The sequence below is a fragment of the Lathamus discolor genome, chromosome 11, assembly GCF_037157495.1.
Source record: "Lathamus discolor isolate bLatDis1 chromosome 11, bLatDis1.hap1, whole genome shotgun sequence".
NCBI classification, from domain to species: Eukaryota; Metazoa; Chordata; class Aves; order Psittaciformes; family Psittacidae; genus Lathamus; species Lathamus discolor.
In genome coordinates, this window is record NC_088894.1 from 9,590,172 (window position 1) to 9,614,505 (window position 24,334).

The 24,334-nt window shown below is 47.6% G+C and overlaps 1 protein-coding gene across 3 annotated transcripts in view; it reads right to left on the bottom strand.

Annotated features, from left to right (window-relative positions):
* Positions 1 to 8,408: 8,408 nt before the first annotated feature.
* The window catches only part of PMEPA1 (prostate transmembrane protein, androgen induced 1), a 50,332-nt gene continuing 34,406 nt past the window's right edge, over positions 8,409 to 24,334 (bottom strand). For all 3 annotated transcript variants that reach the window (XM_065692012.1, XM_065692013.1, XM_065692014.1), the window contains 3 exons: positions 20,644 to 20,798; positions 13,759 to 13,812; positions 8,409 to 13,655 (listed from right to left, as the gene is read on the bottom strand). In XM_065692012.1, coding sequence (XP_065548084.1) covers positions 13,107 to 13,655; positions 13,759 to 13,812; positions 20,644 to 20,798 — 758 coding nt within the window. In that variant the 3' untranslated portion in view covers positions 8,409 to 13,106. The remainder of the gene's footprint in view (positions 13,656 to 13,758; positions 13,813 to 20,643; positions 20,799 to 24,334) is intronic.

Below are 24,334 nucleotides of genomic sequence, written 5' to 3' on the forward strand. Positions count from 1 at the left end.
GCCATTGCATTTTGACCATTTCCTACACATCCTGAAGGAACCCCCTCTCTGCTGGCAGGAGAGCTCCATGCACTGCTGGGCTAAGGCACCCGAAACAGCAAAGGGAGGCGAGGGATACTCCTGGCTGGGACACTGACCATGCACGTCTCCTTTTACACACTGATCTACACACCAGTGACGTGCAGGATTTGCTTTTACCCTCCTAAAGCAACTGAAATCTGTTGTCACCTTTGGGAGCTGGTTTGCACCAGGGCAAGATCTCACCTGCCTTATACGAGAAGCAATGAATCACAGCTTTTCAGTTTTACAACTTATTTTACACTTATTTTTATACTCTGCTCCCACTCAGACTGTCTGGTCTCCAGGGTTTTGAGGCCATTGGTTTGGCATAGCAGAGATGAGGGCTTTGGAGCAAAGCACTTTCACTGTGGAGGAGCCATCAGTCAGCTGCTAAAAGGGCCTTCGATGTCGCTCAAAACTGTTCTACATATTGGGACAAATGGTGGAATTGCTGATCTCAGAGGTGTGAGGACATTAAACACACTGTTCCAACCAAGGGAGGAAGCCATCAATAACATTCCTCCTCTGGGTACACTCACCTGGGGCTATAAGCAAACTCAGTAGACTTGGAAGCCTGTTTATGGTGATTTTTAACACTTAATCCAGCTCAGGAAACGAAAACTACAAGAATTAACCCCCTCCGGACAGGCAGGTGATAACTGCCAGAGGACAAACCCATGCAGCAGCTGGGCAGTTATGCGGGTACCTGCTGAAAGAAGGGCCTTTTCAATTACACAGGGTTGATTTTCTCCATGTACATCCCCCATTACATGGGGAAAATCAATTAGCAAGAGTCATCTGTTTCTGAACACATTGGTTGGAGGGAAACATTAGTTCGGAAACATTAATTTCTGGACAAATGTTTACAATTAAAACGCAGTTTTGATTCCACTCAAGTCCTGCGCTGCCACCGTGTCTCTCAGCCAGCTCTGGGGAAGAAACAAGTCTCTAGGAAAGACAGATCAGGGGTCACAGTGATGGGAAGTGCCACCCATCAGTTTGTGTGAGGGCACTGAGATGCTTTGAAGGACAGGACCAGGCGACGGGGCTATTTCTGCACCTGAACCTTGTTTCCCAAGCCATGAACAAGTCCTGGGTTAGCAGGAACCCAGAGGCAGAGAGGAGGACAGCACACACAGGTGGCACATGGGGATGGAGGACAGCAGGATGCAGTCCCTGAGGGCTTGGGCTTTTTTTCTCCATAAGACTGATATTGGAGAATTTAAGAGCAACACATCCCTATGCTGGATTAGGTTGGTGCTGTTTGCCCAAGTCCTAAAATTGGTCCAGAAGCTGAAAACCGAGACAGAAAGTGAGCAATGGGCATAGTCTCCTGGGGGTGTCAGAAACCCACACACACATGCAGCACACACAGAAGCAGCAACTCATGGCTGCCCTCTTACCTATGTGTGGTACTGAAAGCCAGAGCAGGAAAGTGAAACCGATGCCTTTTCCCATAAACCAAAACTTTAAAAGAAAAGGCAAAGCCCATGTCCAAACTCACATTTGGTTCCAGCTATTACTCACAGCTCGTTACATTTGCTTAAGTCTCATTCTGAGAAGACCTCTATTCAGGGCTGAAACCTCAACGAGAAGTTGGGCATCTTCTGATGAACTTGAACTGAGTAAACTTGAATAATCCGTTTAAAGTTAGCCTACTTCCTTAAAGCCTTGCTTTGTCCTGTGCTTCTCTACACCACAAGAAGTCTCAATTATATTCCTTGAAACTATCCCTTTGTTCTCCAACACAGCTACTCAAACACCACACACCCCAAAACGGAAGAGTTTCCTTTGAAGCATCGCCAAGCTATAGAGAACAGCAACCACATGCTTACGCACGCGTAAAGAGCAAGTGTGCTGGAGGTGCCTCACCTTCCTCGAGATGTGATGCATGTAAAGCACATGCCTGCATCACCTTGTGTAGGGGTTTTCTGCAGTGAAGTTGCTCTTCTGCCACAGGTTACTCATCAGATCTCGGTTCTCAGCAGCAAGGTGCAAGTGCATCCAGGCACTGTGCGAGTTTGCAGAAATTGCTTATATAAGTAGATTATTTAGGCATTTACAGTCAAATCTGGCCTGGAGAGGGTAAATACAGTTCCAGTTTCATGCCACTCTTATGGAATTACTGTAAATCTGGTCATATTCAGTATTTTTTCCTTCAAGTGCAGGAGTTATGCACCCAGCTGACCTTGCACTGGCGCAGGAGGAAAGGAAGCTTTCCAGACCTCCTGTTTGCAAAGCAGTAAAACATAACAGGGCTCAGAGATCAGCAGGAAAGCAAACAGATCCTCGTACTCCTCCTCCCCACTCCCCCTTTTTACCTCCCCAGTTCATATTTAGCCCCAGCCCCTCCGTTCCCGTGGGAGGGCTGCCCTGGGAGCAGGGAGCCAGGCTCTTGGGGAACCTCGAGCTTTCCTCCTTGGAACAGGAAATCAAGGGAGCGGCTTTGCAGAACAGCAGCTCTTGCAGGAGGAGACTGGAGATGAGAATAAGAAAGCATTGGGGCCCATCAGGGTTGTGCATCATTTGCTTTTTAACCTGATTATGCTCATCTGAACCTTGCGGAGCCGTGGTTTGGGATTGAAGGAAAAAACCCATCCGTGTGCACTGTGACAGACAAGTACATTAATACGTTGTCTGGAGTGAACATGTGCTTATAGCGCATAATCTTCCCGGAGAAAGCCATTGGTGTGCACTCACCTTGAGTTAAAATCCAACCCAGCTCCCTCCTTGCACTCACACCAGCAGTGCTGACTACTCCAGACCTACACAGACTCTCCTCAAAACACCACCAAGCACCCCAAAGGGGCTGGTTTTACACAACTGTATGAATGCATGACTGTTTTAAAGACCCCTCACATGTTTTGGATGTTTAATTCTTATTCATCTTAACAGGCCAGAGTACTAAAACACTGTAAACACCTCTTGCAAAAAGGTAGCCCTTGGTACAGACAACGTTAACTGAACACTACAGTATCAGCAAAGGAGATGTGGCTACAACTGTGGTCCCCAGGAGAGCAGAGCCATTCCCCTCCCTGGGCCAGGTACATCATAGAATCACAGAATGGTTTGGGTTGGAAAGGACATTAAGATCATCCAGTTCCAACCCCCTGCCATGGGCAGGGACACCTCACATGAGACCATGTTGTTCAAGGACCCTATCCAGCCTGGCCTTGAATACTGCACAATATTGATCTTAAAGGTCTTTTAAAGTAGCTTCATAGCTTCTTTGGTATTGGGAAACTATCAATGCCAAGCTTCCAATATAGCAAAAGCCACCTTTTTCTCTCCATTTATGCCTGGACGATAGCAAGGCCACAGCAGATAAGAGAAGGTAGGAGGTTGGTGCAATGCCACCTGCCTTGTGCAGTGTGCTGTTCAGTGAGCAATGTGGTGAAGGTGCCTTATACTTAAGTCTCCAGTCTCTTCCTTGCAAAGCAGGCTGCTTATTAGCCATGCACAGCAGCCCCAAAGCAATAATTGCTTTGTACGTCAGAGTTACTCTCTTAATCAAATGCAACTTCACAGAGCCACCCTGCTCTCATTGTTCAATGTCCAGGTTCCCTGCCTTCACTGGGGATAAATACTCTGAGGAGCTGCATTTTGACTGGCATCCAAAACTCACCCCTGGCTGCTGTGATTGTGATTTATTGCTGCTGCTAACAATCAATCTCAAGGCAACTGCACGCATTTGAACTGAGAGTCAGGACTGCACGAGGGGGAGGAACAAGTACCCACCACGAGCTGACAAGTAATGAATGAATCCAGACCAGCAGTCAGCACTCTCCCACATTTCTGCATTGCAAATCCCACTCCAAGCACACCGCATAGAGCAGTTTATGTCACCTTTCCTCTGCCTAGACCAGAGCTTTCAATTCCATTTATGAACCTTTTAATCTTACCTGACAACAGGTTCTCCGTACGCCGAGCCGGGGAGGAAGCTGGGGATCAGCACAGCCAATGACACCCCCAGCAGACAGGGATGCTCTCCAGCAGGCAGCAAGCCCTGCTTGCATGGGAGCAGCAGCTCATGCTCTCCTGGAGGGAAGGCAGCCAGGGAGGAAGGCCCAGAGCTGCAGTGACGGATGCACTTCCAGCCACAGAGGACAGCAAAGCACACATACAGCTCCTGCAGCCCTGCTCTGGGTGGCCTAAAAAATGCCTTGAATCTCCATCCCACTTCAAAAAGAACAAGCTCTGAAGTGGCCGCTTCTTCCTTTGCCTCACCCCAACAGCTTCAGACACCTGGGGCATCACCACAGCGCAGCCCCACCTCACACAGCTGCAAAGGGTGGTCTGAAACGCCCTCTTCAAAACCTCCTCCAGCTCCTACTCAGCACAAGAGCAGAAAAACCCCACGACCTCCTTGGAGCTGCTCAAATCTGCCTCCTGGGCCAAGGCAGGGTTGTGCCCACCTGGGTCAAAGCACCCTGCCTGCTCACCAAGGAAAACCCATGGGTCTCCCTGCGCTGGGTTCAAAGGAGGGGGGGTGAGCTGTCTGCAGGGCTCTTGAGAAGGGCAAAGAGGGAGGGGGAAGCAGCTTTGATCCCACCTTAAATTAAACGAATCTTGAGCCGTGCTCTTCCAGCCTGATTGTGTCCAGGAGAATAAGGCAGGGATTATGTCCTCTTCTCCTGGCCAGTGTTCTGCTTTTGCTATTGACACTGTTACAAGGTCCTGTTTGATGCCAAAGCAGTGGGAATTTCTAGAGTCTTGAACAGCAGCAAGTGTTTGGAGTAAATTCCCATTACAGTCAGGACAGTCAACAGCAAGGATTCCTGTGACAGCAGGTTGCGTTCTCTGTGTAACCCATCACTGCAACACCCACCATGAGGGAGAATGCGTGTTTCCAGCTACCCTGCTTGGAGGGGTTCTGTCCCTGGTCAGTGCTTCCCCTCTCCCGACAGTGGGGCAGGTCTCAGCCTGCACAGGAGATTTGGGACCAGCAGCTTGGAGGCAAACCCCCTCCAATAAACCCGAGGGAAAGCAGGTTAAAAAGCAAGAGGCTGACTCCAGGTTCACACCCTCCCTACCTCAGAGCATCCCAAGGCATCTGCTCTGCCTTTACTGGGAGGGAATCACTGGCGGGCACCATCCCCGAGCACGGGGCCTGGAGCCGAACAAGTCCTGGGGGTGTTTGCCTCGTGCCCTCCAGGCACAAAGTGGATTGAACGCATCGACATGGCAGGAGTGGACACATGAGAGCTGAGTTATCAGCTGGGGAGAGGAGCAGGGATTAGCACAGCTCCTGAGGCGGGTGCGGGCAGACAGAGGGGAAGAGTTTGGGTTGGGACAAGCAGATGAAACACGGAGACAAAAACGGTGGTGGGGGAAAAGAGCCTCTGTGAAGTTCAGATACTTTGAAGCTGGAATTTGCACCTGCAGGAATTAGCGCTGCAGGAAGGGTTCCGATGCTGGGAGCTCGGGGGAAAGCTGCGTCTGGTTTCTCAAGTCCCATTCAATCTGCAGCACTGAAATCTGTTTAAAATCAAAGGCTTCGCCGCTTGTGGTTCCCAAAAGTCACAAAACTGTTTCTTCAACGGAGTTGCAAAGGAGAAAAGAAAGAAAAAGAAAAGGTTTAAAAATACTCTTTTGCCAGCCAGGCGTGCCGCAGTGTCCCCAGCTCACCTCATTAGCCGCGCAAAGGTAGCTTAGTAACAACATTTCTCTGCCCATTCCCACGCACTGCGCTAGCTGAACTTGGCTGGGTTGGGGTTTGGGAATTTTTTCTTCATTTAAAAAAATTCCCCTTTGGAAAATGTGGTTTCAGCTGAATTCCCGTTTTTTTTTTTTTTTTTTTTTCTGTGGGAAGATTGTTGGTTTCAGCTGCGAATCTGAAAGTGAGAAATGCCATTCCCAAGCACTGATTCAAAGCAAACCCTGCCCTTTCCCCCACCTCACCAAGGTGGATGCTTCCCGTTTGGATACTTGTGATCCTCAGTTTGGGGCAGGGGCATTGCCCCCTCTCAGAAATGCAGTGTTTTGGTGTTGCTTGGCGACATGGGATGAGAAAATGGGTTTGGAGCTGCTCAAGACAGTGCTTGGGCCATCAGCATCACACCAAGGTCATTGAGCCCCTTGTGTCCCCCCGGCCATGCTGCCCCTCACGGCCTGCGGTGTCACATTTGTCAGTCAAAGCAAACCAAGTCATCCCCGCCGTGGGTTTTCACCCCGGTTCTTCCTGCCGGCCCCGGTGCCTCAGGACTCCCGTGCGCAGTGTTACACACTGAGTAAGCCGTTTGAATTATCTGTTATTCACAGTGCATAAAATGAGACATCTGTGTCTTTTCAGGATGGGGGCCCCAGTTTCTGTAAGCCATGTCAGTCCTGCAGAGCTCCCACCACATCGTGGGTTAATCCCGACCATGCTTGCACACAAATGGCAGCTGCGGCAGGAGCAGGGCCAGTGAGGACTGCAGTGAAGACAAAGGTCACATCTTCATTACCTGTTTGAACACATGCAAGGGGCTGTTGCCTGTTTTGGTCCAGGCTGAAAGGTAGATTTTTCTTCCTAAATGCTACCTCATTGCACAGCCTCCCTGCGAGCTGCCGCCAGCCTCCTCTCAAGCCTGCCTAGGCTGCTAGGGTACTGTCCCTGAGGAGCCCAGCTTTGGGACAGAGCATCATTCCTGCCTGCCCCAAACACTCGTAGGAAAGTTGGTCAGCCGCTGAAATGGAGCAAGCAGGTTCTGCTCATTTACAACATGCTTTAGAGCAAAAACAGGCCCCTGGCCAATGGCTCATGGCTTGTAAATGGACTGAAAGGCACCAAGTGCCGGCAGCATAGAGCAGTACTGCATATAGCACACTGCTGGTACCTCCAATACATCACCTCAAATGCTCCGTGATGCCTCAAGAAGCCCACTTGCACCTCCAAATTATCACTCACCGATTCACCTATGAGCCCAACCAGCTGGGGCCAGCGTCCTCTGCTCTAAGATGGCAATGAGAGCAATGTGCCCATAGTGCTGCTCATGAGCCGAGCCTGCCCAGCAACACACTCTTCCTCCAAGTGGTTCCTCAGCTCTTTGGGAACCTCTGGCTTCCTTGGGGCATGGGGATGGCACCAGGCCTGAAGCCCCACCAGCTACATTCCAGCTGCTGACACCGGGATATGTTGAGTCATTTGGGTCTAAAGGTAGAAAGGCTCCAAACTGGACTTGGTTGGGTGTCCGGCCCATCAGAGCCTGCGGTCAGTTGCTGGCGAGTGTTCCCTGAAGCCAGGAGAGCCCTGCCAATGAGCCATGCACCAATGCTCCCCTGGGGAAAAACTGTAGTGCTCTAACCCAACACAGCTGCTTTTCAGTACTGTATCCCCCTGAACTATACTCGGAGGACACCAGCAAAATGGGAGGCAAGTGGCACAGCTCCAGGATCAGAGCCGGCGCATAGGATTTGGGGTCCTTCCTGTGCTGCACCTAAGCTGCTTTCAGTCATTAGTGATATTTTCCCAACTGTCCATCAGCTCGGGGCTATCTTGCAAGTAACCAGCCAGGCAGAGCATGCAGGCATCCCACTGAAGTCCACAGGAGCTCCTTGTGCTCACAGTTCCCCCATATGAAAGCCAAGTGTTCACCACTTGCCCATCCAAATCAGCTGGAGGGACGGCTTGTAAAAGCCAGGGGCCAAGACCTTAATAGAGGCTTCCAATCAGAGAGAGAGAAGGGCTGGGGAGACTGAGGGCTTAGGCAGAGCTGACAGCCTTCAGGTAAAGCCTAGGGATTAACCACTATACCCTCCTTAGCCCCAAGAGGGAAGCCAAGGTCTGGGTGAATCTATAGGACATCCTTCAGAAACACAAAAAGAAAACCCCCTGCAAACAGTTAAGTTTTAAATCATTTTAATGTGATCACTGCAACTTGACCACAGTCTCAGAAAGGAAAAACTCACACAAATTATCTGTGCTTAGGATTTGAGTCAATCTACGCAGTTCTTGTTGATTGACGGTTATTCAAGTTAAGACCTTCTGACCATCAGTGATGTTCTTGGCTGAAAGGCAGGATCGCAAGTGTTGGACATATTGGTGCAAACCAGGAATGCTTCTGGGATTAAAGCTGTGACACCTGATCTACTCAAAAGAAAACAGAATTGTACACACACACAAGGACCGAGCATGCAAATACACCGGGAACCAGCTACAGCTTCACGGAAAACACGCGTTGTGGCAATACAGAGGTTGGCCTGTTATTCAGAAGGCTCCTTAACAAGGAGGGGGGGAAAGAAACCACACAGATAGAAGGAACGGAGAATATTCATTTTCCAATGGTTGAAAACAGGAAGAGCGTTTGAAATTACATTGTGTTGGCAAACTCTGAGTTTTGGGTAACAAAGCAAAAGGTGAAGGCAAATTTTCCAAAGTATTGTAAAATTTATTGTATAAGTATTGCAGCTTTTAGAATGACATATAATTGCCACTATCGGTTACTGTTACACAATAAGCGTTTACAACAGGTTTTTGTAAATTGGCATCAGAGTACATATTCATACTAAACCAGCAAAATATAGATAAGTACTGCATTGCATGTGCTGTCAATAGTTTACATAAGTTTAAACTCGAACAGAACTCAGGATACAGGACTGCCTATAACAAACTCCAAAGCCAACGCAATGCAACTGGAAGTTTAAGAAAATATTAATACAATGAAATGTGTCTATAAGGCAGGCAAATTAGGACTTTACTGTTGTCCTTCATGAGCTTCTATAGTACAGCAAAAATCTGAAGCGCAGTTTCTGGAAAACTTGTGTTTGTAGCTTTGTGTGGTACATAGAAAATCTCTGAGCGACACAGAGACATTACAGATTCATTCTGCTCTCACCTAGCACTGTTAATGCTACACATCTGGGTTCAGTCTGTTCCCGATCCTTAGTAAAATATGTTGGGCTTTTGTTTCTCTGTTTTGTAAGATAGCAGTTAGTGCAATTCGGAGTTCAATACACATACAAAAGGGTGAGTCTCCAGAACGCAACTGAATTTCCTTATGCCCCTGCTTAAGACAGAATGAATTTCGTAACACTTTATGGAAACAACGCACTAGATCAGTAAAGCTGAATTTTCGAACTGGTGAAATCAAGGGTTGTGAAGGGAACACAAGTTGTACCAGTGTCGGCCCCAAATGAAACCCATCCTTCCTCACCATCCTGATCGACAAAGCCATAAAGATTTGGGGGCACTTTAAGGATGCTGTTTGCCGTACTGTAAGCTAAGAAACTCTGTGAGATTAACAACCCCTTTTAAAGCTAACGTGACTTAAAACTTCAAGCAAAAAGGCAGGCTAGGACAAGAGGTTGCTAAGCATCAGCAATGCCTTGTTTCTTCTATATTTATTTAAAAATAAATCATTCTTGAGGGGCCTGAATCTCTCTGCTGGCAGCTGCAAGATGCTAAAAACTCCTACGGAGCAGGACTGCAGCCCAGCTTGTACTACAGTTCCCTCCTGAGCTGCATGAAGGCCAGAAGGAAATGAGTAGAGACATTAGCAAGGGTGTGCAAAGCAAATTCTCTGCCTTGGTGGCAATACGGGACGTAGGAATTGGGGAAAAATGGACCCCGAGGCAAAAAAGTAATATTAAATAGTAATAATAACAATAATAACAACAACAACAATAATAATAAAAAAGAACAGACCATTATTTCTAAACACCCATTCAGAACTTGGAGTTACCCCAGGTCTGGTATCTGCACTTAATACACAGTTCTTGGGACTGCAAAGCAGAGGGATGGACAGAACAAAGGCAAAAGGCTCCACTGAGGTGGACTCGAGTGCCACCCACTGCCTGGCCCCCAGGGCTCCCCCCACCAGGGCTGCAGTGGCTCCCCAGGAACCTGCACTGGCAGCTTGGGTTTCGTTTGTGCATGGCATAGACTGAAAGGCAGTGCCTGCAACAGCAATTTGGTGCTGACGAGCTGCCCCTTTTCACACTCATTAAATTCCTCAAACTAGAGAAAGAGGTAACTGAAACTGGACCCAGAAACTCAACAAACTGATCACTCAACTGCAGATGCTTGGGCTGATGCTTGAGAAAAGAAAGATCAAGCAGGGAGTGGATTGGGGAAAGAGATAAAAAGGGAAAAAAAAGAGAATTGGTTGAAATTTTGAGGACTCCAAAGCACAAGAGCTGGGTTTAATTGCACTGCATTTTTAGACCTTCTCCCGCTACCCTTCCGCGCCTCTCCAGACCCTGCCCAGCTCCCTGACCTCTCTGCGGGGTTTGGTGGCCAAGTGACACCACTCGACAAGACAATCCCGTTACTTAACAACCTCCTGTCCCCACAACACCTCCTCATTCACTGCTCACTTCTAAACGTGTGATGCATATTCCACCCAAAACCTGCTGAGGTAACCATTTTTTTGTAGCAAACAAACTAATTCAGATCACAGACCCACATCCCCTCCCTCCCCCCTTAAAAAAAAAGCAACCCCAACAACACTATTCACGCATTTTGGCTCAAGAGGGCAGTAGATATTATATTTCGGTTTCTCTTTTGGTTGGTATCTCATTTACAATATCCACCGCAGATTTCCTACCTCCCCGGGTAGGATAATGTGCATAAATGTGTTCAAGTTCCCTTACAAACAGCTGGAGAAGAGCAGCGGCAGCAGCTCACGGGGCCAGGCCCATGGAGCTGCTCCAGGGAGCAGGCAGCACTGCCGGGAAAGGAGGGACTGGAAAACCAAATGCAAGGTCCAAAGGAGCAAGAGACCAGACGCTGGTTACTTGTGATGCTAACGATGATTTTGTTTCCCCCTCTCCTAAAAAGGGAGGGTTACTGTTTCTTTAATAAGGCACTAAATAGACATGTTACATAAAGGAAAGATACAATTTAAAAACTCTATGAATTCATCAGGTTTGTACCTTTCACGACAAACTAGATTTATTCCTTTGCTGGACTTGCTTTTTTTGTGGCTTTTTGTTTTTAGGTCATCAGAATTTAGGTTACAGGACTGTAAAGCTATGAAGATTTCAAGAGCTGTGGAAAAGCAGTCTGAAATATCGAGAAGGTACAGGACTAGTTCTAGGCAAAAATTCAACAAAAAAGGCAAAAAATAAGGATCAAACTTCAAGTTCAGCTATTCATCATCTTCTTTAAAATATATATAAATATTGTTCAAATGGTCAGAACTTCAAAACCTTTTGCATGGTTCTTTTTTTTTTTCTTTTTCTTCAAGTAATAGAAAAGTTGCTTAAAAACAATAGTTATTGCCTTTATATCTTTCATTTATGTCACTCTACTAGATAGCATCCTGCAGAAAATGTAAGCACACCCCCTTGTAAAAGCTTCACTCTCTGTGGTTCCCGACCCGTCCCTCCTCACGCTCAGGGAGATGCTCTCCCGGCCAGAGGGACGGGACCAGGACCGCGGTTTATTCCCTTTTGCTTTCTCTCTCTTTGCTCTCAGGTTTCGCACTCGCTCGCTCCATCACATGCAGATTCACCGCGAGGGTCAAACACCTACCGGACACCTGCGCAATATACACATGTAAACAATAGCATAGTGACAAAATGCTTCTGGAACCAAGGTAAACTAAAGACGTGCAATACCCGGCGGGCGGGAGGGCAGCGGGACCGTGCTGCTGTGGGTGAGGACATCTTCAGAAGAGGTAAAGGGGGTTTTGCTTCTAAAGCATTAGCATATTTCTTCAGCCTTTAATTACTACATCACAGGAGCAGATTCATTTCCATCTACTGTATCTGACACCCTTTTAGCTAGGATAATACAGTAAAAAACAGCTGACATGGCTGAGCATGTTTATCCCAAATAGAAGCTTGGGAAGTTAATACAAAATGAAGATGACTTTCACCACCACCACACTTTTCAGCTCGGACTGTTAATGACATGTAAAGCCCAGCTGAAAGGCAGCCAGTGGGCATGTTACCATTCACTCACAGTAACTTCCCTCGTCACCACTTTAAGCTCCGAATTGGGCCCTTCAGTTGAACATTGAAAGAAATAAACTGAGAACCACTTTGTTCCTTCAGACACAGAAGTTTATTCTCATCCCCCCCCCCCTCCCCAAACTTAAGAGGTTGTCCAAATAAAAAATGAAAATAAAAATCAAGTAATTTCTGCTGCTTCAGCCGTTACTGACTCTCAGAAGCAGGGAGGTTTGCTTTTACCTTTCCACTCCAATAATCCTACGGGATGACAAACAGATACGCACCAACTCCTCTTGCTTTGTAGGGAATGTGTAAAGCCGTGCGGCCATGCGCAGGGACTCTGGAAATTAAGGATTTGCATAAGATGCAGTCTTGCTCACCGCTCCGCCCGGGGCTGGCAGCTCCACTTCAGCGCCTCTCCACCCCCTTCCAGCTACTTTGTTCTTCACTTCGACATAGATCCCTTAACAGGTTCATGGTAGACATGATAGAGGCTTTGACCAACACAAGCACTGACATATTTATATTAAAAAATAGTGCAAAATTTCAACATTTATATAAATAACTCTAAACCCCTGCTTTTGATTTTTTTGTGTTTTTTTGTTTTTTTTTTTTTTTACAATGTAATACACGCTTTTTGAGTTGGCACTCAAAAAATTGCCATTTTTCTTCTAGTTCAGAAAACAACTTTTTTTTTTTTTCTTTTTTTGAATAGGCCTCTTCTAATACAAAAATACTCCTGCTCCGTACACATACACTTTCTCTTCTTTTTAATATATATTTATATATTTATATTGCAGATCTTTAAACAAAATGGTTTTTTTTGTGCAAATATTTTGTCTTTAAAGATAAGTGAAATAATCAAAATAAAAAGCATTCACACACAGCTCAACTAGAAAAAAAAAGGACTACTGTTGATTTTTTTTTTTCCTTTTTAAAGGTCTAGACACAGCTCAATAAAGAAATGTTTTTGCAAGCTTGGGAGGCTTGTGCATTCAGACCAGACATAACAAGTAAATATTTATACATGGAGAGATGGGGAAGGGCTTTTTTCTTTGCTCATCTTCCTCAACTCTCTCTCTCCTTTTTCTACGAGAAGTGCAGAGTGTTTTCATTTACTTTCTTGCCTTTTTTCTTGTCTTTTTTTTCTCCTTTTTTCTTTATTTTTTTTAAAAGGGGTGCCCTTTTTGTTTCTCTTTCTCTTTGTTCCACGCAGTTGTGCTCTCAAGGCCATTGAGTTGCGAATGATGGAGTCTGCTGCCCTCCAAGATGGAAGGCATGCCGTTGTTGTTCTGCTGGTGCTGGTAAAACGTCGACCCTGGGTAGTGCCCTATCACCTCGCTGTACGTCGGCGGCGGTCCCTCCATCCTACCATTGCTCCCATAGCAGGTCGCACTGATGCCAGAGTTACTGCTGGGGGGGCACGGCCCCCCGTACACGGAGTTATCTATCAAGTCACTGTCAAAGATGGTTCTGTTGGGGGGGGCCCGGACCGACTCTCTGTTGAGCTCCATTTGCTGCTCGGGGTCCCGCAGCTGCAGTGTGCAGGGTCCCTGGTATGGGGGGGGCTCTTCGCCATCCGACAGCGAGATGGTGGGAGGCAGGTCGATCTCGTGCTGCATGTAGGGGTAGGTTGGCTGGAATCGGTTAAAGCGGTCCCTCTGCAGGAAGGATGGCACTGCCAGGCGGTCGCTGGGTCTCGGGGTGTAGATTTGCTGCTGAAAGGGAGAAAAGAGAGAGAAAGAGGGTGAGAGAAGCGTGAGACACTGCAGCCTGGGACAGCAGGAGAGGCAGCAGCACCCGCAATCACATCGCCCTCACCTCTGTTATTCCATTCCCTGACACGGTGCTTTCCGAAGGCCACAGGCTTCCTTCCTGCATTGGAAAGAAGAGAGTGCAGAGTGAGTCTGACTGCCAGCAGTGGTTAAGGTCCCGCAAGCGGCTCTCATGCCAGGTTTCATCCTGCACCAGAGCCCAGGTAAGATGCTGCTGCTGCCATTCAGCACATCCCTAACCCTGCTGCAGCGACGCATGGCATGCACCCTTTTCTAAACAGGCAACTACCCCTGGTGGGGGTATAAGCTATACGCTCAGTATCATAATGGTATATTACCACTGAAAACAACACTTTGACTAATATTTCCCTCCATTTTCACCTCCATTTACATGTAATAGATCACTCGCAGAATGAATGATGAGACGACACCAGCAAACAACACTCTCCCATTTGCAGACTTCCCCCCTCTCACCCACACCCACCCAACATGTTTCCCTCCCTGGTTCCAACATGCCAATTTGCGATCCATGAGCCGTGGGTGATTCACAAGACATCACAAAATGCTCCATGAAATAATCACAAGATTATATATATATATTATTTATACATATAAAATAACCCAACAAAACACCAACCAAAAAAAAAACCCCACAACAAACCCCCCTAAAAATCAACCCCCAAACCCACCTCACACCCACATAACCGCATTATGATGCACACAATCAAGGAAATAATGGGAAAATAAAGATAGTAAGTGAATAACCAAATGTTAAGCCTAATTTTGATTTGGCTAGAAAAAACCTACTAATAAAAAGCAATCTGTAGCAACAGGGTGCTTCTAGAGTGTTTTTCCCCCAAAAATAAGTGGTCCTTGTCTTAAATAGCCTGAGGAACTGTGATCTAGAGGCTTCCCTTCACTGCAAGCATCACGCTGATTCTGCGATCCCAACCCAGGTGCCAACAACCCCAGGCATGATAAAGCCACAAGCCAATTTCCCCCAAACCATGAGATTAGCTTACAATTCATGATCAAAACAAACAAACAAAGGCTCTTCCCATTTGCTGGTGATGCTCTGAGCGCGCACAGCTCACCCGGGACACTTCTGCCGTGAGCACTGAGGTATTTAAATATTGCTAATATTCACACAGAGCAACATCCCTCCGGCAGGCAGGGCTGGGGGAAAAAAGGCCGGAAGGCTCATAATTATAACCTGGAATAGCTGGCACTTTTCAGTTCCTTGCAGGTGGATCTCCTGTTCTGGCACCAGCAAGTCAGGTACAAGCAGAAGAGTTTACACCAGTGGGAAAAAAATGCCAAGGGTGGTTTTTCCCCACTTTTTCCCTTTAATCCGTCCCATCCAAAAGCCATTCTTGGGCCCAGCCCCAGCAGGGCTCCCCAGGTGAGCAGACCACAAGCTTTCCCGCTATAAAACCACCTAGTTCTCTAATAGCTATGGTGGTGGTCCAGGCAGCCTGAAGCCATGGAGGAAGCCTGTAAAAAGCTGCAGTGGTTCTGCAGCACCATGAACGCCTTCACTGATAAAATCAGAAGGGATTTTGCTATCTGATGCTCCCTGGACCTCGCCCAGCTGCAAAGCACATCTGGCCTCATAGCAGGCTGCAGTACACAAGGGAAAAACACTGCTGCACACTTCCGCAGCTATCCCAGCAAGCAGCTGAGCAGCATCTCCACTCACCACAGCAGCACCCCAGAGAGCAGACAGAGCAGGGGTGCCCCTGCAGGCAGAGCCAGCCCCAAGCCCTGCAGCAGGAGCCTCCTCACCTGGGCATCCACAACACCCATCCAACTGCCCAAAACACAGCACCGGGACTGTGTTAAGATCTCCAGAGAAGCCACCCATCATAATATCCCACCCCCTGCTTTTTTCTTCTTTATTTTCCCCAAGTTTGGAATATATTTTCTCTTGTAGCATCACACATGGTTATCAGATATGGAGAGAATCCCATCAGATTCCCATTTCTAAAGCTCAGTTCTGCACATAAACCTGAAAGCGGTCCTGTTGCAAGGAAAACAGTGATTTATATGCAAATGAGATGGCCCAGATTCTTCCAATTTCTAGGTGTTCTTTAGGAAGCATCTCTTTGGAGCAGAGGTTAAGTGCTGCAATACCAGCACCCTCCCCTGCTAATCTATCCCGGCTAATGAACACGCTCATTGAGCTGTGAGCCACACAGCCCTTCCTGAGCAATGCAGCACCGCATTTTATACGGACCTTGAGCCTTCAGTATGCAACTGTTTACAAAGGCATCAACTGTTTAGTCTGGTCCATTTTACATGTATTTCTTGCCTGCAGGGACAGTCTACAGTCAAACTCCCCCAGCAGCCAAAAGAACCAAGACAAACTGCATCTGCCACAGACCAAATCCATGCCTCCAACCCCCCACTCAGCCAGGGTGCTGAGACCAAAGGGTATGGGGAGGGTTTCCAGTGCTGCCACATGCGCTGCCAGCCCTTCACTTCATCCTGAAGGACGCCAAAGCAGGAGGCAGGAGTGGGAAGCACTTTGAATATTGTGTTTACTTTGCCATGCCCCCATGGCAGACTTCCTGAGCAGTGAGTACCCCGCTGCCTTCTGCTAGATGTTTTATATTTAACTTGGCAGTGGGCAGTGCCATGGCAATATCCCATCTGCTTCCCCCTTTCCTGGGAGTGATGTCAGCCAGCTCCTACGAGGGTGGCTGCATCCCGGCGCATCCCGGCGTGCGGAGCATCACTGCGCTCAGCTGGGGCTTCCTGCTGCGGCAGGCGATGAGGAGGCCATGTATGCACCCTTACGTGAGTTGCTCCACCCAAACCACTCATGAGCCCTAAGTATCACTCACCCAAAACCTGCACCCAATATCCCACCCAGGCGTTCAGAAGAAAAGCCCTGGCTCTCATATTAACTCCTCTGTTTGTACAGATGAGGTCCAGGAGTGACGCTCCAGGCAACAAGCGATGCAAGAATAGCAAACAAGTAGAAACACCATGGGATCCTCAGGGAGACACGGAGCAGACAGAAGACCTTTTGTAGAAGCTGGATCTCTCAGCTGTTATTAACCACTTCTGTCAGGACTCCAGGGCTTTGACCTGGACACACTTCCGTGCCCATGGCTGACCGATCACAAGCACGCTCACCGACACTGACCCTGTGCCTCACACACCACCAGGAAGCCCATGGAGCCTCGTCTCTCCTAAAAACCCAGCAGTGGCAATCAAATTGCTGAAAATCAGTAGCAAGAAGAGGGCAAAGCCTCAGAGACAGGAAACATACACAGTTTTAGCCGTCATGCTTTGGCCACAGGATGGCTACGCAGCCCCAGCGAGCCACACAACACTGCGCTTGACCCATGAGGGAGCATCACTGCTGTAAATCCCCATCCTCAGGGCTCTCCTCACTCACCTCTCCATTTCAGAATGTTTAGGACTTGAATTCATCTCAACAATGGCTGAGGCTAGAAAGCTATGGCTTTCTGAAATGAAAGCTGAGATCCTGCTGTCTGATGAGCAATACGGCTGTAAAAGCCTCCGCAAGTATTCCAGGACTCACTGCAGAACCTAAAATTACTTTTTAATTTCTTTTTAGAGATCAATCCTCGACTTTTATAGAGCCGCTTGTTTTAGCGGTGTCAGAGAATTTTCTCCGTAAAGCTGCATGGTGCAGATTAAGCCTCTGAGCCTGCAGGAGGACCTGCATTTTCCATTTTGGGGGACAAAGGTATGCTTTGAAATGGCATTTAAACCCCTTTTTTCCTGGGGGACTGGGATATCACTGCTCCAAAGGTGCAGGAACCTTTCTGTGGAAGTTTTAGTAGCATTTCTTAAGTAATCTTAGTTCTGGAAAAATGAAGGCACTTGTTATAATGACACAGAGTTTAAGTATAGCAAGAATGGTGATGGAGAAACACATAAGAATTCCTTGCTACCAAGAACTGCATTTAAAAAAGCCCTTAGGGAAATTAGTTTCTCCTTCGGTGGTAATTTTTGAGCTACAACAACGAGAAAGGACAACCCTGGCAGACCTAGCAGCATCCCGACCATGGGATGATCTACTTTAATATTTCAAAAGATGAAAAGCATGCATGCAGCTTTGGTGCCCATCTGCAGTCACGACAGCAAAATGAAGTTTGGGATTTAGAAAGCCCAACACCAGGTCAGCACAAGTTTAATGGACAACATAAACCAGTCTCCAGTTCAGCATAGCCTCTGTCTGCCAACCTTCAGCACTCATTCAGACTGGAGCTGTTTTCTACTGGAAAGACATACTGTGCTGATATCCAACAGGAGCTCCCTTCAAGATCTGTAATGACAGGACCAGGGGTGAATGGGCTGAAACAGGGGAAGTTCAGGTTAGACATAAGGAAGAAGTTCTTCCCTGTGAGGGTGGTGAGGCACTGGAACAGGCTGCCCAGAGAACTGCTAAATGCTCAATCCCTGGCAGTATTCAAGGCCAGGCTGGAGAGAGCCTTGGGCAACATGGTCTAGCTTGAGGCAACCCTGCCCATGGCAGGGGGGCTGGAACTGGATGATCTTAAGGTCCTTTCCATCCCTAACTATTCTATGATTCTATGATCTTTATTACAATTGATCCCACTGTAATGAGCTTTCCACTTAGTGCATGAGGGGCTTCTCTGTCCTGCCAGGAGTTTGGGCCACAGAGAAGCTTGGCTGCCACTCCATCAACGCAGAACCATGCACTCACAGCACAGTATAGACAGAGAGGCAGGGCAGGAGAAAGGGGGGAAAAAGCCCCCAAAACACACCCAACAAAACCCCTGGGACATCAGCTTTTTCTCCCTGTAGCTATGAGAACAGTTTTGAAGTGCCTGCATCCTCATGGAGGTTTAGCAGAGGCACACAGGTAAACCTTTGCTGAAAAGTGATTAAATCACTGATGTGTCTGAAGGCTGAATAAATGACAGAGCTGGTTTGGTGTGGGGACCGGGCCAAAAACTGGCTGGAAATTATGGTCTGGTGAAGCTTGAAAAGAGAAAAGGAAAAAAACCCCAATAAATATTTAAATAGTCAATAATTTTTGATTCAACCTGAAATTTCTGTTCAATCTCCATGTGATTTATTCCATGTCAGCCTTCTTTCCTCTTTTAAAAGAGAGAAAGTCAGGCCGCTTTCAGAAATGGAGATTAGTAGTTTAAAATAAAAGCATGCCTGATCTGAGATCTTCTTTGAAAATGTAAAATTAAACATTTTGGTATTGCTCAAGTAAAACGGGAATCATTCTGGACATGAAAAAGCAGTAAAAAAAAAAAAAAAAAGAAAATGTGAAAACCACCTTTCTGCTATCTTTAATACTTCACATGCTCGGATGCTCACATTCTGCTGGTGTTGGAAGCGGGTACACGGAACGGTGACAAGAGACATAGGATTTCTGTAACTCTGTAAGGAGCTGGGATATGTGCAGGGAAGTTTAGCTCCGATCCCCAAAGCAGGCAGGTGCTTGAGCAGTCACCACTGGCTGGTGTAACGTGGGATCACACACTCCCAGCACTTTGATTTTGTTGCACAGCACCGATACAGGTCCGTGAGCTGAGCTCACTGCCATGCCCTCTGGAGACACGCTCCACAGCCCACAGCACTCAAGTGGTTTAATTGAGCCTGGGGTTTGCACAGCTCTCCTTCCCAAGGGCTGCCCTCCTCACTTCAGTACTGAGTGTCTAAGGGACCCTCATCTTCCTGTGACAAAGAGCAGCTACAGAGCAGAGGGACAGGCTGTGCCCTGGCATCTGCTGGCTGGACAGCATTCAACAGCACTGTACTGAAGACTTATGAAATAGAAGAAGTTAGATAGCTGTCTTGTGCGCCTGCTCTCTCTCTCAAAAAATAGAAAGGAAAAAATAGAAGGAAATAGAAGAAAAAAGAAAGCAATCCTAGTATTTGACCTTTTACCAGCAGCAAGCCTGGATTCAATACAAGGCCCCACACAGACCACCACAAGGCAGCACTAGTGTGTTCAGCCTGCCCTGGAAACCTGCAGAAGGGAGGGCACGAAGCAGCGACCTCGAGGAAGCCCGACCGTCTAAGGAGCTTTAAGATCCTTCAGGGTGAATGCTAAGAAAAATAAAATAGCATCAGTACATGACATCCCTGTGCTGAAGACAGAGCCAGCGGTGAATGGTGCATGCTCAGCCTCCAAGGAAAGGTGATGGTTTTTCTCTTTGGGATCTTATAAGTCTCTCTGAGCTGCTGCATTTGAGGAAACTACATAAACCAACATCTGCCCCGAGGCTGGAGAGGCTCCCCCTCGAGTCACTGTCAGAGGTACAATTAACACGTTTCTCCTCAGGCTTTTATGAAGCATGGAGCCTGGGTTACACAAGGAATCTCTCGAGCATCCCCGTGGAAAGATGCCTGGCTGGCTGACAAGTGTTTTCTGACCCCTGCACCACAGTAATGGCAGCACCACTGGTGAAAACTGGAGAAAGTCTTTCAGGATTTCCTGTTCTCTTCAAGGCAGGCAATAAGTACTTATACAACCATCTGAGACACTGCAACTGGAGCTGCCAATGGACTCGATAGTTTGGGGCTGTTAAAAGTCAAGGCATACGCACCCCAAACAGCTGAGGGCAACTTGTGTCTTGTTCCTGAAAAACCAACATCAAGAATAGTCTCATACCATTACTTTACTGATGTAAAGTCTGAATTGCAAAGCTGAGGGCAAAGGCAAAGGCTACAGCTGTCCATATATTACAACATACAGAGCCAGAGGCACCCATAATAGCTTCCCCCCAAGAACAGAGACAGAAGACGATGCCAAGATCCAACCTGGACAGTGCCTCTTCAGGCAGTGCCAAGTGGCACATGGGCAAACAGGACCCATATGAATGCCTTTGGCTCTAATGCGTCCCCAGTGTCACGTCATTTGGCAACCAGCGCAGGATGAAGCGGGTTGGAAGAGCAGGGCATGACTTACTGATGAGAGGTTCTCGTCCCTCCGCCTCCCCTGGCTGTGCCGGCTGATGAAGGATCGCGCAGAGAGTTTGTAGTGGTTCAGCAGACACGTGATCACCACCACCATCACCATCATCACCACCACGATTATGATTATCTGTACAAACTCCAACTCCGCTGCAAGAGAGACAGACAGACCGTAAGCCACCAGAAAAAGCAGCATGTAATTGAGCACAAAAACTGCTAATGTGGATGAGACCCCAGTGACACCGCTGCATCGGTCCCCCTTAAAGCTCTCACACATGCCTAACTGGGCTCTGCATGCTTTGAGCCCAGCTACCTATTTAATGAAGCTTATGAATTCACATATTTAGTGCCACAGAAGAGTCTCTAGGAGGGATCTTTAAAAACAATCTACAAAGCAGAGCATTTCCAAGCTACAATGCAGACAGGACTTCCCAAAGCCCCCCCAGCTGCAGTGTGCTGGATATCTCCTCCACCAGTACAAAACCAGCGGAATCTCAGTGCTGAGTGTGCCTTGCTTGGGGCCATGGAGCCAAGAGCTAGCATAATTATAATATTGTTACAATTATTTATTTATATTATTATTTATTTATTAATTATAAAGAAACCATCCTAACAGAACACTCTAGCTAAATGCAAGCTAAATTTCTGAATTTCCCTTCCCATCACCACCACTCCGGTCCAGTCCTCCCTGGAGAAGAAGTCCCTCTTGGGGCATACCCTTGCATCACGCACATGTCCCCTTTGTCACAGGGGTCAGACAGTGGTGTGGGGTGCCCGCAGCACAGCACAGCAGGCAGACCCCCTTTTCCCAATGCTGGCCCCTCCACCATAGGGCACAGGCAGGGAGCCCTCCTGCTTCTTGGTGAGACACCAGATGGGCGCGATGCAGCTGCCCATGGGGGCCACATCCCGCAGCTCCAAGCATCCCTCGGCTCAGGGTTCGGCCAGCTGACAGCAGCAGCTTGAGGGGCTCGAGCTGGCATAAAGGAAGTCTGAAAAAGCATCCTCCAAACAAACACGAACAGGCAAACAACAGGCTATCCGGTCAACTCCAGAGACACTTGGCAGCAGGCAGTAAGAAGCCACTCCTAAAATTTCCTAAGGAAGTAATTCCTCACCTCTCTCAGGCTCAGGAAAACTGAGTACGGGAGGCAAATGTAGCACTGGGGTCATGCATCAGGCACACAGAGAGCAGACACCAGGTCCAAACTGCTTGGTTGCTCCCCATATGCCTCCTTGTGCCAGCAGCACCCAGGGCTCACTGTGCACAGAACAGGGCAGCAGCAGCTCCAGTGCTCATCGTAAAGGAGGGGCCAGACCAGCAAAAGTCAATGGTTCTGAGGATTTACACTTTGTTTGCTTCTCATCAGGGACAGCTATAAAATCCAGTTTTAGAAAGCTGTGCCCTGAGCTATCACAGACACTGCCATCTGTATTTTATATACAGACACACACACGTATAGTATGTATCTGTAGATACACAAGAAGAGCCACCATGCCTTCAAAGGGCAGCATCACACCCTTCGCACCAGCAGGGGTGGCTTCTGCTGAGTCAGGCCAATTGGATTTTACCTTTTTTTATGGAAAGTTTTCTCCTGGCAGGTGGCATTTAAGTGCCAGTAAAAGCAAATAAATGTCAAGAAAACAGTCCAGGTGGTGAGTGCTGCCAGTTACCTTGGAGCTCATTCTGCTGAGCAGCAGCTATTTCTGCCCAAAATGCTTAACCAGCTCTGCCCACCACCTTCAAAAAGCAGAATTATGCCTTGAAAGCAGGAGCTTTATCTGTCACTTGAAGTTAGATGTATGAGTGACTTGAAGCCCATATACTTATGGCACCCTTAAAAAGCAGCTGCCTCTACACCAGAAGACTGTACATGGGGTGGGAAGAGAGGGATTAAAAGCCAAACACTGCAAAGGAGTTTTGCCTTCAAAATGCCTTTTAATTAAAGGCATCTTCTTAAAAAGAAGCTCCGGGTCTTTCACAGCAACCCCAGTGAGGCGCCTGAATGCCACTGTGAGGGGAAGAAGCCTGGAAAAAAACACATTCCCAACAATTCATGATCCAGCCCCAAAGCAGCAGCAGAGCTCTCCCGTGGGAATGATGAGTGATGGGACCTGAGAACAGCCATAGGTGCCCCATGCTGGAGGAATGGGCCGGAACAGGAGGCTCCAGTCAGATTAACCCGACACACAAAGACACCAGAACTCAAAGCGTTGGGAGAAGAGGATGACGCAAAACCTTTAAAACCAAAAAGCAAGTTGCCTCTTCCCATGGCACCCCCCATGTAAGAGCATGTCCCCACACAGCCCAAAGGCATGCTGCACCCGTTTTCTTTTTCATTACTGAAAAGAACAAAACAAACACCAACCAATGTTTTTAGGAAGATGAGTCAATTCAGCCTCAAAATGCAGCATGTGCTTTGGCCACAGTAAGAAAACACAAGAAAAAAAATACATAAATGGGGCCACTGATGGAAAGCTTCCTTTTCTGGTAAAAGAGGTTATATTTCTGAAGAAAAACAAGACCAAGGCAGTTATAAGGGAAAGTTCCTTTCCTAGGACGAAAAGTCCCTTAAATGAACAAACCTTGCTATATTGGTCACAGTACTTGGGTGACACAGGTGAAGTCTGGCCATCAGGAAGCACTGCCCTAATTCCTTCCTAGGAAGGAACACGCACAAGACATGTCATTTACAAACAACCTAAGCCAAGCTTCCTTCACACACCTAACAGCTGTGAAACAAGCAGAGCTTGAAGCAGAATAAAGGGTGGGAATTTCATCAGGATCTGGGACAGCACACCAGCATCTCAACCATTCCCATCCAGCTCCAAACGTTGTTTGTTCTGGCTCTGGGACTCCTGTAATCGGAGTATTACAAAGAGTTGCCAAGAGCAAGGCACAATACGATTACCAGAACAAAGGGGACGCTGATTTCCAGCAGGGACACTCCTCCTGCCCCATGTTTCTCTCCCATGTTCTCCTTGGAGCTGGTCATCTGGGTGGGCTGGACTGCCCCAGGAGCCACATGGCATGGCCAGGAGGTGCAGTCAGTGTTTGGCCTTGCTCTTCAAACTCTACATTTGGTTATTTCAATGGGGAATCCAGTTTAACGTTACAGCAATCATGCTGGTGTTAACAGCAGCAAAGCGATTTTAATATCCCACTTTGTGGGAGGAATGAGAACAATGAAGCTGCAAATTAATGTTCTGTAAATGGGTTTGGTGAAACATGTCAGAATGATAAAACCTGATCAGCTCCCCCTTGCTTGGACTTTGTCCTTTTCATGCCAATGGCCATGCTCTTCTCCCTTCTCCATCACTAGCACAGGGAAGCAAACAACTCAGTCAACAAAGCAGAGCACATCTACCCTCATCCTGCAACACAGATGAGGGCTCAAATGTTTCAGTATTACACACAAGAAATGCATCTGCACCCATGCCTCCTTTGGAGAGAAAATTAAGATTTCTTCCCAATGCTTCATGTACACAAGGAGGCCAAACCCACCAGGAAACTGCTCTCTGCACCCACAGGAGCTCAGGGAAGAGCAGAGGACACACAGTGCACTGAGTTTCACTCTACCCAAGCGTAGCCTGTGAGGAGCAGCACAGCCTCGCAGTGCCTCGGAGCAAACATCAGGTATGGCGAGGTGAGCTTTAATCCCAAGAACAACCATGTTGCCCAATCC